At 40.6% G+C, this 20763-nt stretch overlaps 1 protein-coding gene across 2 annotated transcripts in view; it reads right to left on the reverse strand.

Annotated features, from left to right (window-relative positions):
- Nucleotides 1–20763, reverse strand: part of CLIC5 (chloride intracellular channel 5) — an 81488-nt gene that overhangs the window by 11364 nt on the left and 49361 nt on the right. For both annotated transcript variants that reach the window (XM_041128883.1, XM_030037796.1), the window contains exons 4-5: nt 19938–20044; nt 180–361 (exon numbers count right to left, since the gene is read on the reverse strand). In XM_041128883.1, coding sequence (XP_040984817.1) covers nt 180–361; nt 19938–20044 — 289 coding nt within the window. The remainder of the gene's footprint in view (nt 1–179; nt 362–19937; nt 20045–20763) is intronic.

A 20763-nucleotide genomic window follows, 5' to 3' on the forward strand; every position in this document is an offset into this window, starting at 1 on the left:
TAAAGTTGCTTAAGTTAACCTAAAGGAAATACTGAGGACCAACAGTGTGTTAAAACTCTGTTCTTCTAGGACTTAAGATGCCTCTGCTGAAACACGTGTTGGCTTTAGCTCACGGCTGTCAGAGCAGGGCACTTCATCGTCAGATACAGCTTCTTTGACCATCGCATGACATCTTTTACCTTGACAACATGGAGTTTGGGGAGAAGGTTGCAGTCAGCAAGAGTCAGGTCATCTCCATCCAGAAACTTGCGTTTAGACACTTTCTCCTCTTCGGTGCTGTCTGCATCAATCTCCTCTGGCAGAGGGGTTCTCAGATAGTCATCCAGCTTCTTCAGAGCCTTCACCAAGCCTCTTTCAAGGGCTTTGCAAAAAAGCAATGAATAAGTGATTAGGGCAGATAAGAATTATTTAGAAACACTCATTGTCGATGGCTATGGTTGTATCTAGAAAAAAAGGCAAGAACCACTTCTTTGTTGCTAATTTGTGCTCCAATGCCTACACAATCTGGTGACAAGGTAGCCCTGCAAGGGTTACCAGTACCCCAGCTGCCTGAGGGTAAAGCTCATCCTGCAACAGAAAAAGGGGACACAGGAAACTGTTATGCCATATCTTCTCCTGACTAGCACAAAAAAAAACCCCAGTGAAAGACATCCTGAAACAAAAGAACAGCTTTTCAGTATGATACACTAATAAACCACATACAACCTACAATACTCTTCTGGTCTGTTGAGGCCGTCACACAATAAACTGGAGCCCTGTACGATGCTACTTTATTTTTCTAAGCAGCCAGGTAGGACTGTAATGAGGCAGAATTTTCTAGCATGACTTCAGCTCTAAGAAGTTGTACTTTTACTTATTTTAAACCCCTTCCAGAGTAATTAAAGGCAATAGCAATAATTCCAAAGATGCTAACCAGAGGTCTACAGAGCTGGAAGACACACTCCAACTGAAATGAAGGTAATATAACAATAATTAATTACAATGCTACACAAAAGAGTTGAGATATTCAGCTACTGTTAAGATTCCCCTCACTTCAGGTTCAACTTAGGTGCAGATCGTCTTTTTGACATTCTCAAACAGAGTGTCACAATGGAGAGGAGACTTTGGACCTCTCGCTTCAGTTACTAAAAATCATGTCCCACACTGCTGCTGGCTCCAACAAATTCCAGCCTTGAAATGCCTCTTAGACATAATATACAGCAGAGTGCAGATTTTTTACTTAAAAATATCATCCTAGGCACAGAATTTTTGTTCTTATGCTTTACTGGAAGGATAATAGAAAAAGTTGATTGTAATAATGCACTTGCAGAAAGCTGAATGGCTGTATACAGGTTTGCATGTTATTTAAACAGCAAACACTCTGGGGCAAGAAGGGTCTTTTCCATCTCTGTTCAAAGGGTGACAAGCACGATGGGGTCCTGGCCCCTGACCAGTGCCCCCAAGTGCTAAAGCAATATAAATAAGAAACAGCAAGAATTTACAATGTGAAAAAATAACAACATGACTCATGGGCTTAGGGCCAGAATTTCAGCTGGTGAAAATTACCTGCAGTGATTTATACCTGCTGCAGATCTGGCCTGGAGTCAGCGTTTAAGGCCTAATCCTGTAAAACCTTATATCTCTGAGTAACTTACTGCCATTTAACTTATGGGAGACTACTCAATGCGTCAAGATACTCAGGCGGTGTAGCACTACAAGCCTATGGAGATAAATATATTTATGGAGCATGACGCAAGCTTCAGAAGGCTGCAGTGATTGCCCTGCGTAGAGCAGCCTGCTGGCACAGGTAGCTCCGCTGGCTCTGTTGTCAGCTGCCCCTGTGTTTTTGGCACAGGGAGAAAGGCGGTGCGTATGGGGCCGTTGAGAGAGCAGAAGCTGAACACCACAGAACATGATTTCTCTGCTGCCCTAACATCCATTAAACCTTGTGCCAGTGGTGGAAGTCAGATTAAGCTGCCTGATGTCTTGCTTCCACTGATGCCTCTTGGCCAAGCACCAGGGAACCATACCAGCTCTTTTGTGGCTGACTCTTAGACACAGTGGCAAATCCTGGCTTAATTGATTGACTGGAGAAATGACTGCGATCCAACTGAAAACACCCCAACAAACATAGCAGGGAGGGAAAGAATTTTATTTCTGAAAGCAGAGCATCTAAAGCGACTGAAGTGCTGCCATCCATAAAACAAAAGTGTTGCCATCCCTTATTTAATCAATTCAAATTGAATTTTGACACTGACTTTCTGCTGTCAGATGCTGGCAGTGGTGTCTTTAATCGTCTGCAGCTGTGCTCCGCCGCGCAACTTCTACTGAAGGGTAATAACTGCATAGCGTTTAAAATACCCCCATGTGGCAACACTCAAAAGATTTAGCAATCTCTTTTTGGTTTGACCCATAACACCTGTTGAATAGATAGTTCTCCTTCCCTTGGTCAGCCTCAGACTATGTCCTCTTACAATGAATTCATTTAGAGACAATGGAATCGAATTACTGCGATTTAATTCAATTTTGCTCATCCAGATTTTAGAGAACTGGTTTAACGCTGAGCATTTTCCAGTTTCCCCTTCACCCAGTAAGATCATTGGTTCTCGGAGTCATCTGTGTAATATTTCCAGTATCAGTACTACATTAGATGCTTCGTGCTAACCCGTGGGGTCAGTTAGGTGTGTGTATGAAGACAGGAGCAGCAGGTGAGATGTGTTTATGTAACTTTTCTGGAACTTATTAGGATTAGGGGTTTTTTTTTTGTTCTTACTGATATATCAAAGTGCGTCATGGCTGTCTCAAAAACAATGCCTGGAGTGAAGCCTATTTGTGACAGTGGGAAAAACATCTATCTGAATTCATACTTGGCGCTTGCATACGGCAGCTTTAGGCCAGAAATAAGCATATGTTCAGGGTTCAACACATCTCTGACCTAATTCACAGGCTCTGCTGGAACCCACGGGATCCTGATATCTCACAGTGAAATCACCACATGGTCAGGACCATCTCATATACTGATAGTCAAGAACCAGACCACTACTTGTGACACCAATGACCTCATTTAATTAATCAAAACTCTTCTGATCCTAGTAAATCTCTCAGAACAGCCATGAAAACAGAAGAGTACTGAACAAGGAAGAACTGCCTTTCTTCCAACTGAGTAGTGACAGAATTTTGAAAAGCTAAGAGAATTAAGATCCTAAAATCGCCATTTTAAATGAAGTTTAGGTGCACAGGATCAGATTTTTAAAGCCTGTTGATGGTTTTCCAAGGCATTTTTTGAAATCCAGATGCAAATATCCATGTTGGAAATCCTACTTTCTACATGCCCTGACACATTCAGATTTATCTATATGATTTGAAGTCTTATGTTCCCTGAGAAGGTGCTCAGGGAAATCCCCACTCAAAGTAGGAGGATGCGTAAAAGAATCTAAAAAATATTGAAGCAAGAGGCTTCTAAGCGCCACATCTCAGAGAAAGCCAAGTGTCTAATGCTGGCATGGGTGGGAGAACCCACCTTATGTTTGAATTCACCAGTGAGCCCCTAGAAGAGAGAGGTAGTTTTTTCTTTCTTACAGAAAATTTTGGGAGAAGTGCTGTGATTTTACCAGTGGTATAGGGAGAGCATTTTCCTAGAAAGTGGAAGACTGAGTTTCAAATGCTGTTTTAATGCAATGTCAGCCCAGATCTGGCAGATGAGACCCCACCAGTGAAGTATCAGGTAATTTGTACAGCTCTCCTGTTGGACTGTTTCACTTTCCCTAAATGACTCAACATTCAGTGGATCATGACTGAAGGCTGACTCCACAGGTGAAAGTCAGAAAAACTAACTCTCTCATTTTCTCTCTTATCTGGCTGATATTTAACCATTATGTGAAAGGTGAAAAAACATGAACAGAGACAAAGAAATAACCTGCTCAGAATATCCTACAGCTCTGAAGGTTTTGGGACTCTTGCTGAGGGAAGAGCTGCCTGGGTTCATATTACTGAGCAAACTCAGCAGAAGAAAGATTTAATTCTAAATCTCCCATACTATGGCTATTTTGTGAAAATCTGGATGACTATACATTGTCTCCACTGAGAACATAGGGGACAGCAGGCACTCACCAGGGCAGGGGCCTTGTGAATACCAGTCACAGGACTAGACTGAATGAAGACATTTAAAAAGATGTGACTAATTAAAAAGTGACTAATTCCCCATTTGTGAACATACTATCCACAATGAATTTCAGAAGTGGCTAAGCAGGTAATTCCCTTGGCAACTTATCCTCTTGGAATCATCATTAAATAACTAAATAGGTTTGTTGATAACAGCTGAGGCTCCACTGCAAGTCTATGGGTGGGGTTAATCTTCCCTGAAGTGAATAAATTAAATGAGTAGGTTTGAATTAAATACACTAAGCTTCCTCTGTAGTCAGTGGAGTCTTCTCTTCTACACTTGGTTTAGGTGACCCCTAAATCAGCTGTGTGGAGAACTTTTCCTGAAGTGTCTAATCTCAGCCTTGCATTGTCTTGGTAATGTCAGGGTGGAGGATTCAATATTACAACACCAAGTGGAACTATGCCTGAGAATGTGGCTCTGCACTGCTTTTGAAATTTCTACCTCTAATTCCTTCCCCACCCTGCAGACTTTCAGTATGAACTTGATCCCAAATGTGACCAGCTCTGTGAGAGGAGCGCTGTCATCAAGTTACCCATGCAACAGCTGCAACGTCTGAACTCCTGGAAACCATCTTTCTGGACAATGAAATCACCAAGCACAAAGGTATCAGCATCGTATTGCCTCCACGGTGATGTATTTAATATAACTTCAAATTCCAAGAAGTTCTACCTGTGTGTATACAAAATCCATGGTAGAACCATCTCTCTCACTCTTCACTACTCTGCTCTGGGCTACTTAGGCATCCAAAGACAACTTATAGCAATCACAGTCCTGCCGTGTCATCCTACCAATAGTAAACAACAATATTAATAAAAAAACCTCACGAGCACTTTGTGATTTTCCTTCCCCCTTCAAAACTATGCTTTTATACAACTTTACTGAAGAATCCTGAGTTAGAAGCCAGAAAAATAGCACTTTCCAACCTCAAAGCAACCACAGAACACTTAATGAATGTATTACCATCTGTCAAATGCACAGGGTGAGGTTCAATTTAGCTGATGATACCTAATTCACAATGACGCTCTGTTTTCAGCAAAAGGTTACTTGATGTTGAACAATGAGATTAACAAATCCTGACATGCACAGAAATACCAATAATGTAACAAAAGTTAATAATTGGCAAAATAGTGCTCTCAGTTGCACTGACATAAAAGAGGAGTAACTCCGCATTGTCGACAAGCTATTCCATATTTACTCCAGTTCAACCGAGAACAGACTTTGGCTCTGTTACTCAACTCTTCAAGCAAAAACTTCCTTAAACTATTAGCCTGCGCAACTATTTCCAGGGGACAAAGAGAAATCCTTGTGTCTTGAAGTACTTATACCACGACTGAAGAAAACATTGGAAAATGTAATGCATGGAGCAATCCTGCAAGTCAAGGGGAGGGCCAGATGACAAAGATTCATTACTAGGTACTCAGGGTGAAATTTTGGCTATACCGAAGCCCATGGAAGTTTTGCTGTTGACTTCAGTGGGGTTAGGATTTCTCCAGCAGCTTCTAAAGCCAAAAGGGACTATTATAATCAGTTAATCTGACCTCCTAAATAATACCGGCCATAAAACTTCCAGCATCATTGGTCGTTTCCATCTCTATTTTCTGTGGGTCAAATAAGGCTGAAGCAAAATGGAAAGTAACTAGAAAGTAGTAAAAGAAAAATGGTTTGGAAAAAGTAAAACTGGTTCAGGCTGCCCACACCCACAGCATTTGCAGAGGTCAGACAAGGACTCTTCTTCCCCTTCCTTGAACTCCAAATATTTCCTTCCTTGTTTAATGCTGGGACAAGGAGAAATAGCAAAGCAGACAAAGCACATAAACGCCAATCTCTGTGGCCTGAAGGAGCTACTGGAAGGCAAATCAGTCCATCCTAAAATAGTAGCCTAGGAAAAGCTGAATTACCACCAGAGGAGCCTCTCTCTCTTTTTTGAGAATAGGCAGACTGGATACCTAAATTTAAAATAGCTAAAATTAGGTGAGATGACTCCTATTTTATGTGTCTGAGTGGAACCGTTTGCAGGATGAGGATTTTACATTTTACTTGATAGTTATTATGGGAAGAGATGCAAAGCATAGAGCACACAATAAGAGCAGTAAGAACAATTGATTCTTTGGCAAAATTGAACATAAAAGCTATTTGATTTACATTAAAAGAAAGCAAAACTAGTTAAATTTTTTAAACAAACTTAAAGCAAAATAACATAAGATTTCCAAACAAACATGAAAACAAAAAGAAAACCATGTTTTGGGATGGTTGGTTAAGTCAGTCATGCCTAGACATTCAGTGATTTTCACATCACTTTTAAAATGTTGGTAATCTTGAAAATTAACATGTCATTTTCAAATTAAAAAGAGAATAACCTTTTGTGTCAAAAAGTTTAAGAGAAAATACTTTTACTTTTCAAAACAAGTCACCAAATTCACCACATTTGCCAATAATTCAGGTTACTCACACCACCCATGGCATTTTTTGTCAAATAAATATTTTGTCACAGAATATTTTCTCTAAGGCGAAGTAAAATACATGTAGCCCTCTTCATAAGTGAAGACCACTGAAAGCACAGTGACAACAAGGCTTCAAAGTCATCGAAGCCCAGCAACATAATGGCTTTTGTAGCCATCATCTGCAACCACCTGAGACTGACCTCAGCAGAACTGCAAGTTTCTTAATTGTCAAGCCCAGGCAAGTTCAACAAACAATATTCCATGTACAAAAATGAACAACGATTCCTGCTGCTACCCTGGATCACTGATTGATGCTTTTCCTTTTTACTGCTTTCTTCCACTGCCCTCCAGTAAGATTTATCCTGTAACACACGCAAATGAACTTGGTGAAATATGCAATGAGGGAAAAGGGGGAACAGTACATAAATATTCACAGTCTCACACAAACAATCTGAAATTTATTTTTCCTTTAAAAAAACAAACCACCTTTCCTGATCACTTCCAGATTCACAGAGTTTGATATTATAAAAGACCCAATACTGTTTTCTGGTCAGAGAGGGAAACCAGCTAAGAAACTGCAATTTAAGGTAAGAAAATAATATCATTCTACTAGTCTGACAGTCTGATTAAAGACCAAGGATTCATATTTTCACTCTCTTTTTTCTCTATCCTGCTCATTTTTTTCAGGCAGGCTCAACAGAGTATTGTAACTTTAATCTGTATAGATTAATCCTTTTCACATGGAGGAGCTGTGACTGCAATATGCATGCCACTGTATTACATGTTGAACAGTTTATCTTCCCCCCTACGATTTCAATATAACCCTCGAGATTTGAGTTCTGCCTTGATTTCTTCTGTTTAGCCATTTAAGAGTCAGGTATCTTGTCTAAGCTGGTTATGTAGGTTCCCTCTTGGCTAAGCATCTCCAGAGGGCAATTCCTTCCAGCTGCCTGAGACACCTGATTTAAACTGGTGTGACTCACTCCACACACGCCCTTCTTGCTGCCTGAATTACAGATGAAGCCTAAAGGACTAGCTCAGGCTAGACACCTAACTTTCAGGGAGGTGAAGTTAGAGATGCATCCTACCCTTTGAATATAATTTCACAGTTCACCTAAGAGATGTAGGATAGTATCTCCCATTTTTTTTAAAGTTACTTAAATATTAGGTCTTACTCCCCAAAGGACAAGTACATTGCAAATTTGAGCATTGCAACATCCTTTCCAGGCATGTTTCTGCCTTGCAAAATCCCCAGCTCTGTGCAGCGTCTATATTGAGAGGCAAATGAGTGGGCAGTCACTAAGAGAGCCATTGGAAATGCAGAGGAGAAGGATGGAGGTTGCATGCTCCCATGCATCCAAGGCATTTAGATGCCTAACTGTGGGCCAAAGGGAGTTTCTGGGGTGAGTCACCTCTCCTATTAAAGATGTTGCACTCTAGATAAATAATTCAATACTCACTGGAACAGAGACTTGTGCATGTTCCCACAATAAAGGTAAATGCCCATACAACCATGCTGAAAAGTTGTGATGTGTTTCTACTCAATGAATCAGCAAATACCTGGTTGCATATGTAGAAGAGACATAGATCAGTGTCTCTTATTTCTCAACTCTACTTTCCTGTTTAGGGGTTTCTTTTAGGGGACAGGTGTTAATATTCATCCTCCAGATCAGTCAGAGCTGGGACTTGAAAAGGGATTTTTTTTCCTGGTCAGTGTTCGTGTCAGTGAGCATACACCAGGAGTGGGATAAGTCACACGAACACAGGTGCACACATGCAAACAGCCACATGACTTTGGTCATAAGCTGCCTTTCAGAGATGGTCTAAACCAGGTATAAATAGGTACATATTTTCCATATATGTTGGTGCATATGTTCTGTGTATGTCCAGTGGGAGAGGTGCTAAAGCCCAAGAGCACTTCCTCCAGGACTCAGAGGAACATGGAGCTGAAATACAGCTGTTAGTTACCCAAAGCAACCTTAGGAACCCAGACACATCAAAAATCTATTGATTCACTTATGGATAAGATTCACCTTGCCTAACTTCAGCTATCTAAGTGTTAGGTAATTAGTCCAACCTACTTGTCCAAGTCTCCGTTACAGATAGCAGTGAAAGACAGGCACCTCTAAAGGAAGTTCCCCCAGCTTTAGATCCATCTTTTAAGATAAATCAAACTGCCCTTTGGAAATGGATTTATGTCCCTCTCCACTGATCACAAAAGAAGCCCTTCCCATCCCGTCTACACACCCTTGATCATGTGGATTGATCAATTAGAGCTTCATCCGAAAAGTTTGGGATATTTTGACAGACCTGTCTCAAAAACTCCACAGAAGGTATGTCTCAGTCTCAGAGAGACTGAGACCTTGATTCCCCAGGTAGTCTTTCCTAAAACACAGCACAATGATCCAAGGGTTAAGAGGTTACCTGGATTTAGGAGACCTGAGTCTCTTCTCAAGCTTTTCTACATGATCTTATATAAATGGTTTAAATTATCTGCCTTCCAACTTCCTATATACAAAATAAGGATAATAGTACTCTTCAGCCACAAACTTTACATTGGTAAAAGCAGTAATGCATCAGCTGTAGACTTATGTTTCAGGTTAGAGGGGATAAACGGTAAATATAACAAAAAGAAGAGGCATCTTCCTATTTTTGTGATACCATCTGTCCTACTCCCAAATTAAACCTAGAGAAACAGGTGGATCGATAATGTCTTTAAAAAGAAAATTAAACACATATTTTTCGAGTATCTAGAAAGTTTGTTTTGACTTGTTTCTAGTTTTAGACTGAAAACTCAGGTTTCTTCCTTTCCTTATTCAGTTTTACAGTGGAGGCAAAAAATAAATGTAATACTTGTAATGTTATCATGAAAAATGCAATTGGAGCACCTTCAAATGCTGTTTTTAAGAAGAAAACCCAGGTGTTCAAATGACACCAAAAGAAGGGTTCATTTCCAAGTCTCTTAGGAGTCCAAGCGACCCTGAGGGCAGGAAGCAAGTGAATGTAAAACTACTGGCCTACAAGTGCCCCAGGAAGAACAGTACCTAACTTGCATTTCACAAATCATTGTAACTCTGTAGCAGCACATAAGTGACAAGCATCATTTCTAGAGCACGTCCCCAAGGGCCTAATCCTGACCTCTGCAATGCTAGCCTTGTGCAGGTGTCCCTAAACCAACTGCAGACAAGCAGCAGCTGATTTGCATCAGAAACCTGGGGGGGGGGGAATAAAAATCAAGCCCTGCAGATTATAAAACCACATATTTATAGTATGAGATTATCACTCCGGTATCTTGATTTTTAAGATGCTGTGTGTTTACTCAGAGTGTAAAGTTTTGTTTTACTATCAAAGAGCAAAAAAGATGATTCTGGGACTAACAAAGAAAAACTAACTACATGTTTGTGCATTAAAATAAGAGTAAAGTTAGCTTCTGGTAGAGTGCAACTGGGCTTTAGCGACAGTGCTGTGGGGACCCCTTGTGTTCTAATATTTAAGCAAAGAAAGAAGATTGTTCATCTACAGGCTTTTGGCACTTGCATCTTTAAAGTCAATTTCTTTCAATCCCAGGCATGTAGAGGAATAAAGTTTTGTTTACACCAGGATAATCCCAGTTGCACTCCGCCGATTTCAACTACGTTATTTAACTTCAGCAGTGGTGAAGACACGAGAGGGAAATGCAGAGGTGCCTAGCTAGCAGCACCTGAGGATGAAGTTTTAAACCTTATTGAGTTCCCAAATTCCTCAGTTCACTTAGCAAATCTCAGTCTCAAATAGTTTTATTTTAATGTTTCCAGTATTTTCTGCCCTTTGTGTTCAAAAATTGTTCCTTAGATAAAAAAAAACACGAGATGATGAGATTTACAAATGACTCACATCTTAATTCTTTTCCATTGTTTCTCTGCTTTTGAGACTTTTTGTTTCAAGCTCCATGAAATGACTTAGGGATCATCATGATAATGCCTCAACTTAACCTCTCTGAAAGGAGCAAAAGCAATAAGAGTTACAATTATGTCTGGATGTATGAAAAATTTTCAAGTACTAGTAGGGAGGTCCTATTCCCTCTGTTGCAACTCTACTGTCGAGACAAGTATTAAGAACATTTTTCCCAGTTCTGGTGTCCCCAGTTAAAAAAGGCTTTGGAAATTCCAGCAAGAGGTCAAAGGAGAACAATAATACGGTGCTCAAGGACTGGAAAACAAGCCTCAAAATGCAAGGTTTGAAGAGTCTATTTGTTCAGCTAATCGGAGAGAAGGCTGAGAGGCCAACGTGCACAGATGCTCACCCATGGACAAACACCTGGGAAGTGTGAGGGAGCTCTTCAGCGTTGCTGACAAAGGTGTGGAAAGGTCTAATGGTTGTAGGTTGGACAAATTAGGTTTCCACGTTGCCAAAGCAATGAACTGTTCAAGGAACCAACAAGGAGAGAGGGGAGGTAGACATACTTCTTGGGGTGTTTATAATAAGACTAAGAAAAGGCAGACTTTAATCCAGTTCTGGCAGAAATAGGAGAAACTGGGATGGAGGGGGATGGAGTCACATGGGCAGGTCATGGTACTTTAAAATCCCTAATACCATCTTTTAGGTCTTGGAACAAGGACCATGGTAGGCTGACAGTACCACCATCAATGTCACAGAGAATTTGCTACTCAACATTAAGACAATGACTGTAATTAAATCTCATGCTTCGAGACTTAAGATGCTTGCAAAGATCACAGTATCTTTTCTCCCAATATGCAATGAATCAGATGTGTTGTGGGGCTTATCCATGGCCGTCAGGTCATTCTCTGCTAGAGATGGGAATGGTTGGACCAATGCCTTGGAGCCATGCAGAAAGTCTTGCTGAGTAGATGCCTTCCTCAGGTGTTCAGATGCATCCCAGTTCCAGGTTAAGGTCCAGGAAATATTTGTTTTACAGCTTTGACTGGCTGAAACGCTGGGGATTCACCTTCCCCTGCGGTGCAGAATATGGACCAGCTATTGCCATCAGCTGGGCATCTCTCATCCAGTAAATTCCCCCTTAGAGGGGCATTGTGCACCAAAGACACTTCAGTTTCTCCTATTCTCTGCTCTAATGGCAAACAACTTCTATGCTAAAGGCTGAAATACTGACAAGTTTGCTCAGTGGGCAAAACTGACTGGGATGTGATTTGCAGGAGATCATAGTAAATAATCCTTCTAGTGTCAAACTCCATGAAATTCTGATTTTTTTTTCTGCAATCATAAGAATCAGGATATTTAGACAAGAATCACGTCTCCAATTCCCACTTAGTCACCTTATTCCCAGCACTGTTTTAAAGCTAAAGGTCAACTATTTAGGATCTGATCTAATAAAGAAAATTAGCAACATTGATTTTCATTTATGTCTCATTCTTCTCTTCCCTGTTATTTGATGAAGAACATTTGCATGCATAAAACAAAAAATCTGTTTTGGGAAAAACAGATTCTGGGCCAATCCTTCTCCCTTTGAAGTCATCAACAGTTTTGCAAACTGACTTCCAGGAACCAGTCACTGGGCTCTCTGTCATGTGATAGCTTGCTCTAGAATTCCTAAATATAAGCCTGTGAACAAGCCTCTCGGGACAATAAGACCAGTTGGGTGCTTAAATCTGGACATTTGCTTATTTAAGATTTGGACACTTTACTAAGGCCATAACTTCATCTAAGCCCTTGCTGTGGGGAACATACTTCAGATGCACCAAGTATATTGCAACGAAGGGAGTTACCCACCAGTGCGAAACCATAGAGCAATGAAGTTAAAACTCAATTCTAAATAATAATGTAATTTAGGCCTCCCATTCCAGCAGCGAGGCGCTTAATTCCTCCCAGGACTGCTGCCACCAGATTGCTCTAATCCACTTCCAGCTGTGCTACTGCTCCTGTGTGTGAGCATGGAAGCTCGGCTGGGAAACAGAACAAAGCATCCCAGTAAAGCCAGCAGCACTTGGAGGAATATTCAAACACACAGGGGAAATAATTCCCTCTTAAAGAAGAGCATCTGCCAACTAGTTCCCATTGCAAGTATTTTAGTCTAGGCCTGGCCTGTGCATATAAGCCCTGATTCAGCAAAGGCTTGAGAACATGCCTTAATTTGAGCATATCATTAACCTCGTTGACTTCAGTATATATGGTCAACTGTTTTTTAGGGTTTTGCATATTCTGTGTCTTGAACTTATATAAATATATATATATATATTCTTTCATTTTTTCTCTCCCTCTCTATGATATGTTATGGCTTCAAAGCTACTTCAGCACAGATGTGTCAGAAAATTATGTCTGCTAGTGCATTAATTGTAAATATTTACTGTTCCTGGAATGGCTGCATCTAAGACTGCTAATCAGGCATACCAAGTCCCTGCCTTGGAGGGCTTGCAGTCTGATCACATCTGGACTTACACAGAGTTTTAGTTTTGTATTGTTTTCAAATAGTATTTTTCACGTTTCCATCAGGAAATCTTCATACCTTAATTAGCAAGGTCTTAGAAGAAGGAAAGAAACCTAAATGATAGGAAAGTTCAGAAACATTCCCTAGTAAGGTACATATTTCTGAGATTAAGATGATGGTTTGTCATAATTTTAGAGAACTGAAAACCTCTTCCTTCCAATGGCATAAAATTTCAGTTCTTAGTTTTGGCAGGTCAAAAGATATTGGTCCTTAAAGCTGTCACTGGTACCAGACAGAATATTGATGGCTCCAGGCCTCCAGCCAGCATGATTTTGAGGAGAACCTTCAAAAAGTTATTTCTCAAGCAAACTTATTTTGCAAACTGCTTTTTCTGAGCATTTTAGAATCAGTCTTTGATTACTGGGCAGAAAGCAGATAAAGCAATTTAGGACGGATGATAAATGCAACTTGCGGCACTACTTAACAAGTTAGCACACAGCTATCACCACTGTTTTAGTGGTCTTTATATGTGTGTTTTTATAAAGAGACAGAGTGGAGAACAGTTTTATTAACATATCATGAGTGAGTTATATGGGTCATCCCAAATGAATGGCAATAAAAGCTTTATATCACACTCACCAACATGTATTTGGTACTTTATGTGCCACAAATGTTGCAGAAAAGCTATTTTACATATGTTTTAAAGACTAGGTATTTTTTATATTAGGCCTGGTTTTGTAAAGCTGCCAGGCACTTTAGCTACTGCAAGCCCAACAGTATTCCGCTCAGAGGGAGCCATAAAAACTTGTTTAAAATGTTCTGAAATAGGCTTTTTGTGCTTCAAAATGCCAAAGTTAAAGATCTGTCATCCTGATATGTTCCATCACAAAGCAAGTCCTTTTCTCTAAAACTATTTTAAAAGCTATTTCTAGTCCTTCCTGGTTGCATGGCAGAGAAAATTTAATATTGTCATAGCATAGGACAAGTTGTGACTCGTGCTGGGCCTTGGACAGGTGTGGGGTTTTGTAGTGGAAAAGGGAAATTCTGCAACTGAAGAAGGAAAAATTTTAGTTGCAAGTTGATACACAGACATCACACACACAGAGATATATATTTATACCTATATATTTATATGGCACCTTGAAAATATGTGCAAAAAGCATAAAGCATTAATGTTGGTCCTGGATTAGAGCCTGATCCAAGATCCCTGTCACAGGAAACTCCCCATCGATACAGGGACATTCAAACAGCTTTTAAAACTTGCTCTGTTAAAGTCAAGAGGAGCTTTGCCAGGAACTTTGCTGAGCACAGGGTGAAGACTTTAGGCACACAATAGGCCAGAAGGATCAAAGACTCAGGACAAGCTGTATCACGTTTACAGTTATAATCGGACCCCTTTGGATGTGAGAAGCCGGGCTGGAAGGAAGAGAAGTGACCCCGAGCTCTTCCCCACCAAGCACGGAGATGCTTTGGGAACATATGTTTTGCTCTCCTACACCGACCTGCTGCTGGAGACCAGACCAGACCACGTTTGTCAGGACGACACAGGCTGGCCCACAACATCAAGAAGCTCCTGCCCCAGCTACGTACATCAGCTCAGGTGCCACAAAGGGTCTGCACCACAGAGCTGTTATTACTGTAAATATTCCACGTAGGTTTTTGGCGTGAACTGATTTTCTGCTTGTTTAAGGAGGCACGCGATGGTTTCTAGAAAGGATCAGAGCACACCATTCAGCCTGTGCACATACCTATACTGTGGGTCTGACTCTCTTCTTAGCAGGAGCAACTCCACAGCATAAAACTGATGTAGGCCTGTTTTAATTCCAGCCCTATGTGTGTGTGTGCATATCTACTGTATACATACGTACACAGCACACGAAGAGAGACATTTCCCACCTCACACACTTAACCACAAAGTGTGATGTAGCTACTGAAAGAGGTGAATGGCATTTAATCACATGTAAGTTAATGATTTAAATGCGCTTTTATTTTTGGCCTCTTGATGTAAATCCAAACCAGACAAGCGGAGTCCTCTGGTCAGACGGCTGGAAATTCCTCTGCATGAAATCATGTTGGTGGTCTCCCGGCTCAGTGCCTTCTGAAGAGCCGTACAGTGAAATATCCTTCCGTACCACTAATGAATGCGCCCACCCACACTGGAGCTGGTGCCCCCTAAGAACTCAATTCAAGAACAACTTTTTAAACTCATAAATGAAATCAAAGGGCTCATTCTATGAGCCAAAGAACTTACAATTTTAGGCGGGACAGTTAATGGGTGGTTACTATAAGTTGTCCCCTTGGTTTGCAGTATACAGTCTCGCAAGAAAAAATAACAAGCAGGATACCGAATATGTACACAGCATTCCAATTAATTAAATTTCATCCTCCTGCAATGAATACATAAATTGTTGCTACCCTGGCTACTGTACAGAGCTTGAGTGACTTGCTCAGCATCAACCAAAGGAACCAAAGTAAACTCACAAGATCTCGGTTTACTTTCCTGTGCTCAGACAAGATCTCCTTCTAGCTATTAAACAATCACTAAGCAACCAAAACCTCTCAAATTGGCCATGAAAACTTGAGCAAGAGCATCCAGGGAATAATTTTTAAGACTACCGCCACTAAACTCTCCCAAAGACTCCTCTTCTTGTGTGAACAAGCACTTGTCATTTCAAGAGCAAGCGGTGAAGCCGGGCGGCAACGGCCGGAGAATTGAAGAACCCAGTTGTGCTACCGAAGCGAGGCGCGGATCTAATCCCACGATGAGGAGATGACTCCTTCAGAGAGGCCTGTTATAAAATTATCGAGTGACACGGGGGGTGGAAGGAATCAAGCCCGTTGTAATTGAACTGACTTGAAATAATAAATGCACACACTTTCTTTAAACACAGCTTGCCACATCCTGAGAATCTGGAATCAATTCCTTCCCTTTCAAGACGCTTAAAAGTGGTGGGACTTTGATATGGCATAAGCATGTTTGCTTCTGGGCTTACAGCCCTCGCCAGCCCATTCCAAACCTTTCAACGTTTTTATATTATAAGACAGAAAAGTTAGGAAAACAAAGACAGAAAAAAAGAATCAGAAATTCAGGGAACTATTAAATCAGGGCAGCCTAGCTGCCAAATACCTTTGGTAAGTAAATGAATCATGATCAATAACATATTGCCATACAGACTTACAGGAGAAGGTTATCACCTGTTTCTGTGCCAGGCATGAAACATAACGGTGTGTGGCTAATGAAGTACTGCATGAATCCAGAAAAAAAGTACCATTTTTCTCTGTAATGTTAAAGCATTTTACTTCAAAGTACTTTTAACTCATCCAGAAAAAACATGATTTTTTCCATGAAAACTTTGTGAAAATCGATAGGTTACTATGAAACACTTTGCTTTTGACGATGTTGCATTTGTAAGAGGAAACTGTCTTGATAGAAGGAAACCTGTTTTGTTATGGGGGTGTTTCAGCCCTGATTGTAAAGCTGCCTGCTTTATATATTCACATATTTGCCAGCAGAGGGTATCACAATCTTAGAAACAGACAGACATATGTATCATCGTGTCTATTCATTTACATGCAAAATTCAGACACATACTAAACCAAGAAATTACAAATCTCGTTTTCTTCAGGAACTTTTCCACTATTGGGGAAAAAAAAAAAAAATCATTTAGCTACTTAAAGGCTACAGACTCTGTTGTCGGTGCCATCTCACCACCTCTCACGATAGGAAACATTGCAATGACATAGCCAAGTGATGGCACCACTTGAAGTCTGAAATTGTTGCATGACCCTGGCTGTAAACCCTTCTGGGAGGAACACCAGCTTGGGCTTATCTTTGGTGTGCATTAGGTTCTCGTTAATTCTCACATCCAGTATCCTCATACTGCATAAATCTCGTTAATTACCCTAACCACTTCACGGCACTTTTCTGCAAAAATGTAATAGCCACAGGCTGTAGTGAGAGCTCATGTTACGTCGACCGCATGATCTCTGCTAAACCACTATGCTACAAAGAATGATCATGTATAATCACACCTAACCCACACTTCTCATAGCTAGAGATAGGCTGATGCTACAAATTCCCAGCCTGATATCCCACACATTAATGAATTCGCCTCCCTGACTCCCAAGTTAAAAGAACATAATTTAAACAACCTGATGTTTGGTGCTTTAGCTTACTTGGTATTCAGCACTCCCCTATTCCCAACTAAAATAAATTAAAATTATTTTTTATGTGACAGTCTGAGTTCTCCATTCTATTTTGGATTTATTAACAAGTTTTTTCCTATTTGTGTATTTTGATCATGTGCAACTGATGTCCTGGTCACTGGTGTGGCTTTCCAGATTAACCCAAGCACTTGAGTCAGCTGGAGCTAGGAGCAGATATAGAGGATGACTGTGAGACATGTATTACCTTTATCTGAGAGCTGGGGTGTATAGGAACCATTTAAGATAACCACAAGCAGCAATCTGTGTTCTCATATGCTCATATGGAGACAGGGAAAGGGACATTCTCCTAAGTAAATAAATTTTAAGTTTATAAAATGCTTTCTATTATTACAGAACTATACACAACTACTGCTGCTGTTATACAGGAAAAACAGTGCATCAGAACCTGCTGCAAAATGACACGTACCAGATCGGGGCTAGAGCCCCAGATCCCTTTTTGATTGGTGTTGCAATTTAAAAAAATACCAAACAAAAAGAAATAGGTTCATTAGGAAATATGCATACAGTGGTGCTGTCCTTTTTGCACATAGTCTTTTCACTGCTCAAGAAATCTAACACAACTACTTTTTAACTAACTGATTATCTGCTATCCAAATCAGCCTTCAGAATAACTGCTGCAGGTTCAGATGAGCTGGATAGGGAAGTTTGTAAAATGTCCCTGGGACAAGGGAAAAACTGTTTGTGCTTAGCCCTTGAAAACTGAAAGTCAACTACTCTGCTGAAATTGAGGTCTACTTCCCGCGTTGCATAAGTCTGCACTGATAGTCCCAAGGACTCTGAGGTCCTCAGGTGCTTTACTCCGTTGTTAGAAAGAACATATAGGTACTACTTATACTCTGTTCATCTCGGCTTTATTCTCCTTGCACTGCAGCACTCCAGCTGTAGAAAATTAAGCCAGAAACCTTACTCTACTTCAAAGAGGAAAGTTGAGTATCAGTATGTTCAGAGATTGCAGTGTGTCTGGATATCACAAGAGCATGAACCAGCTAACAAAATAGAGTGAGGATGTTTGCAGGGAACAAATATTGTTGCTCTCCTGCAGCTTAACGTATCTTTCCTCTATAACCTTGGTGTGCTTAATTGCCATTGGGAAGTATTTTCCTTTTATTTTCAAGAGTACCTAAACCAAGACCTTGTTAGGTAGAACTAAGGAAAACTTCCAGTAATCACACTGAAGCTAGTAAAAATGTGGAGGCCCGATCATGAGGGTTACATTCCTTATCTCACAGTGGCGGATATCCGACCTTGAATTCCAGCTCTGGTTATGGCCAGATGCAGATGCCTCTAGGACAGCCATTTATTACTGGCTGGAGCTGCCAGCCCTTATGAGTCCAGGGATTTGCATATTGCAGAGTCACTGAGAAGCAACACGCTGGGATGTGGACAGATACCCGTGGCTGTTTTAGAATGCAAGGGGCAGCACAGCTGAATTTAAGATTTACAGTTGCGGAACAGACCATAAAAATTCCTTGTAAATGGCCAAGATATTTTATTTTCACCGTAACATCTATTTAGTCTAACTCTTAATTTATCTTCCTTTTACAACTTCCTACAGAGGTTAGCTGAGCATCCCATTAGCATTGGACAAAAAAATAAGTTTTTAGCATCTCTGAGAAGTGAAGCACTATAATTATTTCCTTCTGTTAACAACACAAAAATATTAAGGAGCAGATTGTTATCTGACATAAATCATCATTTACCCATTTTCATCTCATGGGTCAGCCCCAGGCAATGAAATATAATCACACAGATGAAATCTGTGGCAGAGCTGGAACCTGAAAAAATCTAGTTTCTCTCTGAATGATATAATAGGAGCACATGGTGTTTAACGTGCCTTAGGTCTCTGTCTGTGAAACTAGTAATATAAGGCAAGATGTACACCAGTGAGTGACTGCAAATATTCTACTAAATCATCTCAAGGGATATGGCAGTGTAAATCCAGTAGCTTTCATGGAGCAACAGGAGCTTAGACTAGCTGAAGTCTTGCCTCTCTGAGGAGAAAGGAATGTGGAGAAGAAAAGCAATTTCATTAAGAAGACAGTGTAGGATGCATGTAAATATGCATGGCATCCAACTTTGGGGGGGGGGATTTCTTTTGACACACAAACATGTGAGGGAAAGTCTGGAGCTTACAGAGTGCCATTACATTTCTTAAAGTCACTTCTTTCATTTAATTACTTTACGTTTAATGTCTTGATATAACTCAGTTTATATGAGCAAATTAGCTATAACAGCATAACATAATCATGACATAAGCGGGCCAAGAGTCTGATGACCGCATCTAACAAATTACGAAGGGTCAGGGCATAAGTTGCTCTCACCCAGTCATTCACTGCTAAATTTTTAGTACTAGCGTGGTTTTGGGTCCAGTCAACACACACTCCTCTAAGCAGTGCCTGGGCAGAGCAGAGAAGGTAGCATGGGCCACCACTTCCAGTAAGCAGTATGGGATCCTGTTCTGGAGAGGAAGCTGGGCTGTATGGCCAGGAGCCATGTCCTGACAGTTGATAAAGGGCCTACTAAACACTCTGTGGCCTGTTTTACTAGTATACTAGTATAGATGTAGTTAATTCAACTGCAGACATGTGAATTGAGTCCACTGAACCAACCATCTCAAACTGATCAGCAACAGTACCTGATGTCATATGAACAGAGTTTAAAATAAAATGATGGGAGAAAGGCAAAATTATTCCACTTCTAAGCACACAAACTCCCTAGCACATTTGGTAACAATCCTACTCACCAGCATTGTCCTGCTGCTTGGTATTTTTGATGTATGCAGAAAATTTGGAAAAGATATCAATTCCAGCAGTGTTTGATTCCCGGTGCTTAGCAGCCAGCTTGGGGTACCTGAAAAGGGAGAAGCAGTGTGGAGAGTAACATCTTGTTACCAGCAACATAGTGATTAGTGATGATTACAAATACAATTTACAAGAACAAAGAAAAAAGCCCTGTACAAGGAACTGCAATTAACGCTGTCATTTATCTCAAAACAACAGCTTGGCAAGTCCTTCTTAATAATAGCTGTGTCTGTCAAGGCAGGCATTTGGATACTTACACAGGGATGGATTCATGACAAAGGTAATGCACTGGTTCTTTATGTTACCACGATCCAAGATACAGTGGCCCTAAATCAGAAGGAAGCATAACTTTCCAGAAAGGTGCAGGGGAGTTTGGCAGCCAGCTCTCTCTATTATGAATGGCAGTCGTGTCTAATTCCCTACACTGAAAATGTACTCCAGGATGTAATAGCACGGCATGTTCGTATTACCCAGGTGAAGGAACATAAAGTTTTCAGTCTCTGAATTGTTTTTTATAGACATCTGGTGTAAAAGAATATATCGATTTGAAAGACCAACACAAACTAACGACTCCTACTGACTTCAGTGGTCTTGGACCAGAGTATAGAAAATTTAAATATCTGATCTCTTGCCTCAGGACTGGCCTATAGCTGCTGATTCACTTGGAGGTAAAACACTCCATAAGGAACCAAGCCAATTTTCATTGATTCATAGATTTTAAGGTCCAAATCACAAGCCAACAATTTTTTTCTCCCCATTATCCTCGTA

The sequence above is a fragment of the Aquila chrysaetos genome, chromosome 15 (genome assembly GCF_900496995.4).
Source record: "Aquila chrysaetos chrysaetos chromosome 15, bAquChr1.4, whole genome shotgun sequence".
Lineage (NCBI taxonomy): Eukaryota > Metazoa > Chordata > Aves > Accipitriformes > Accipitridae > Aquila > Aquila chrysaetos.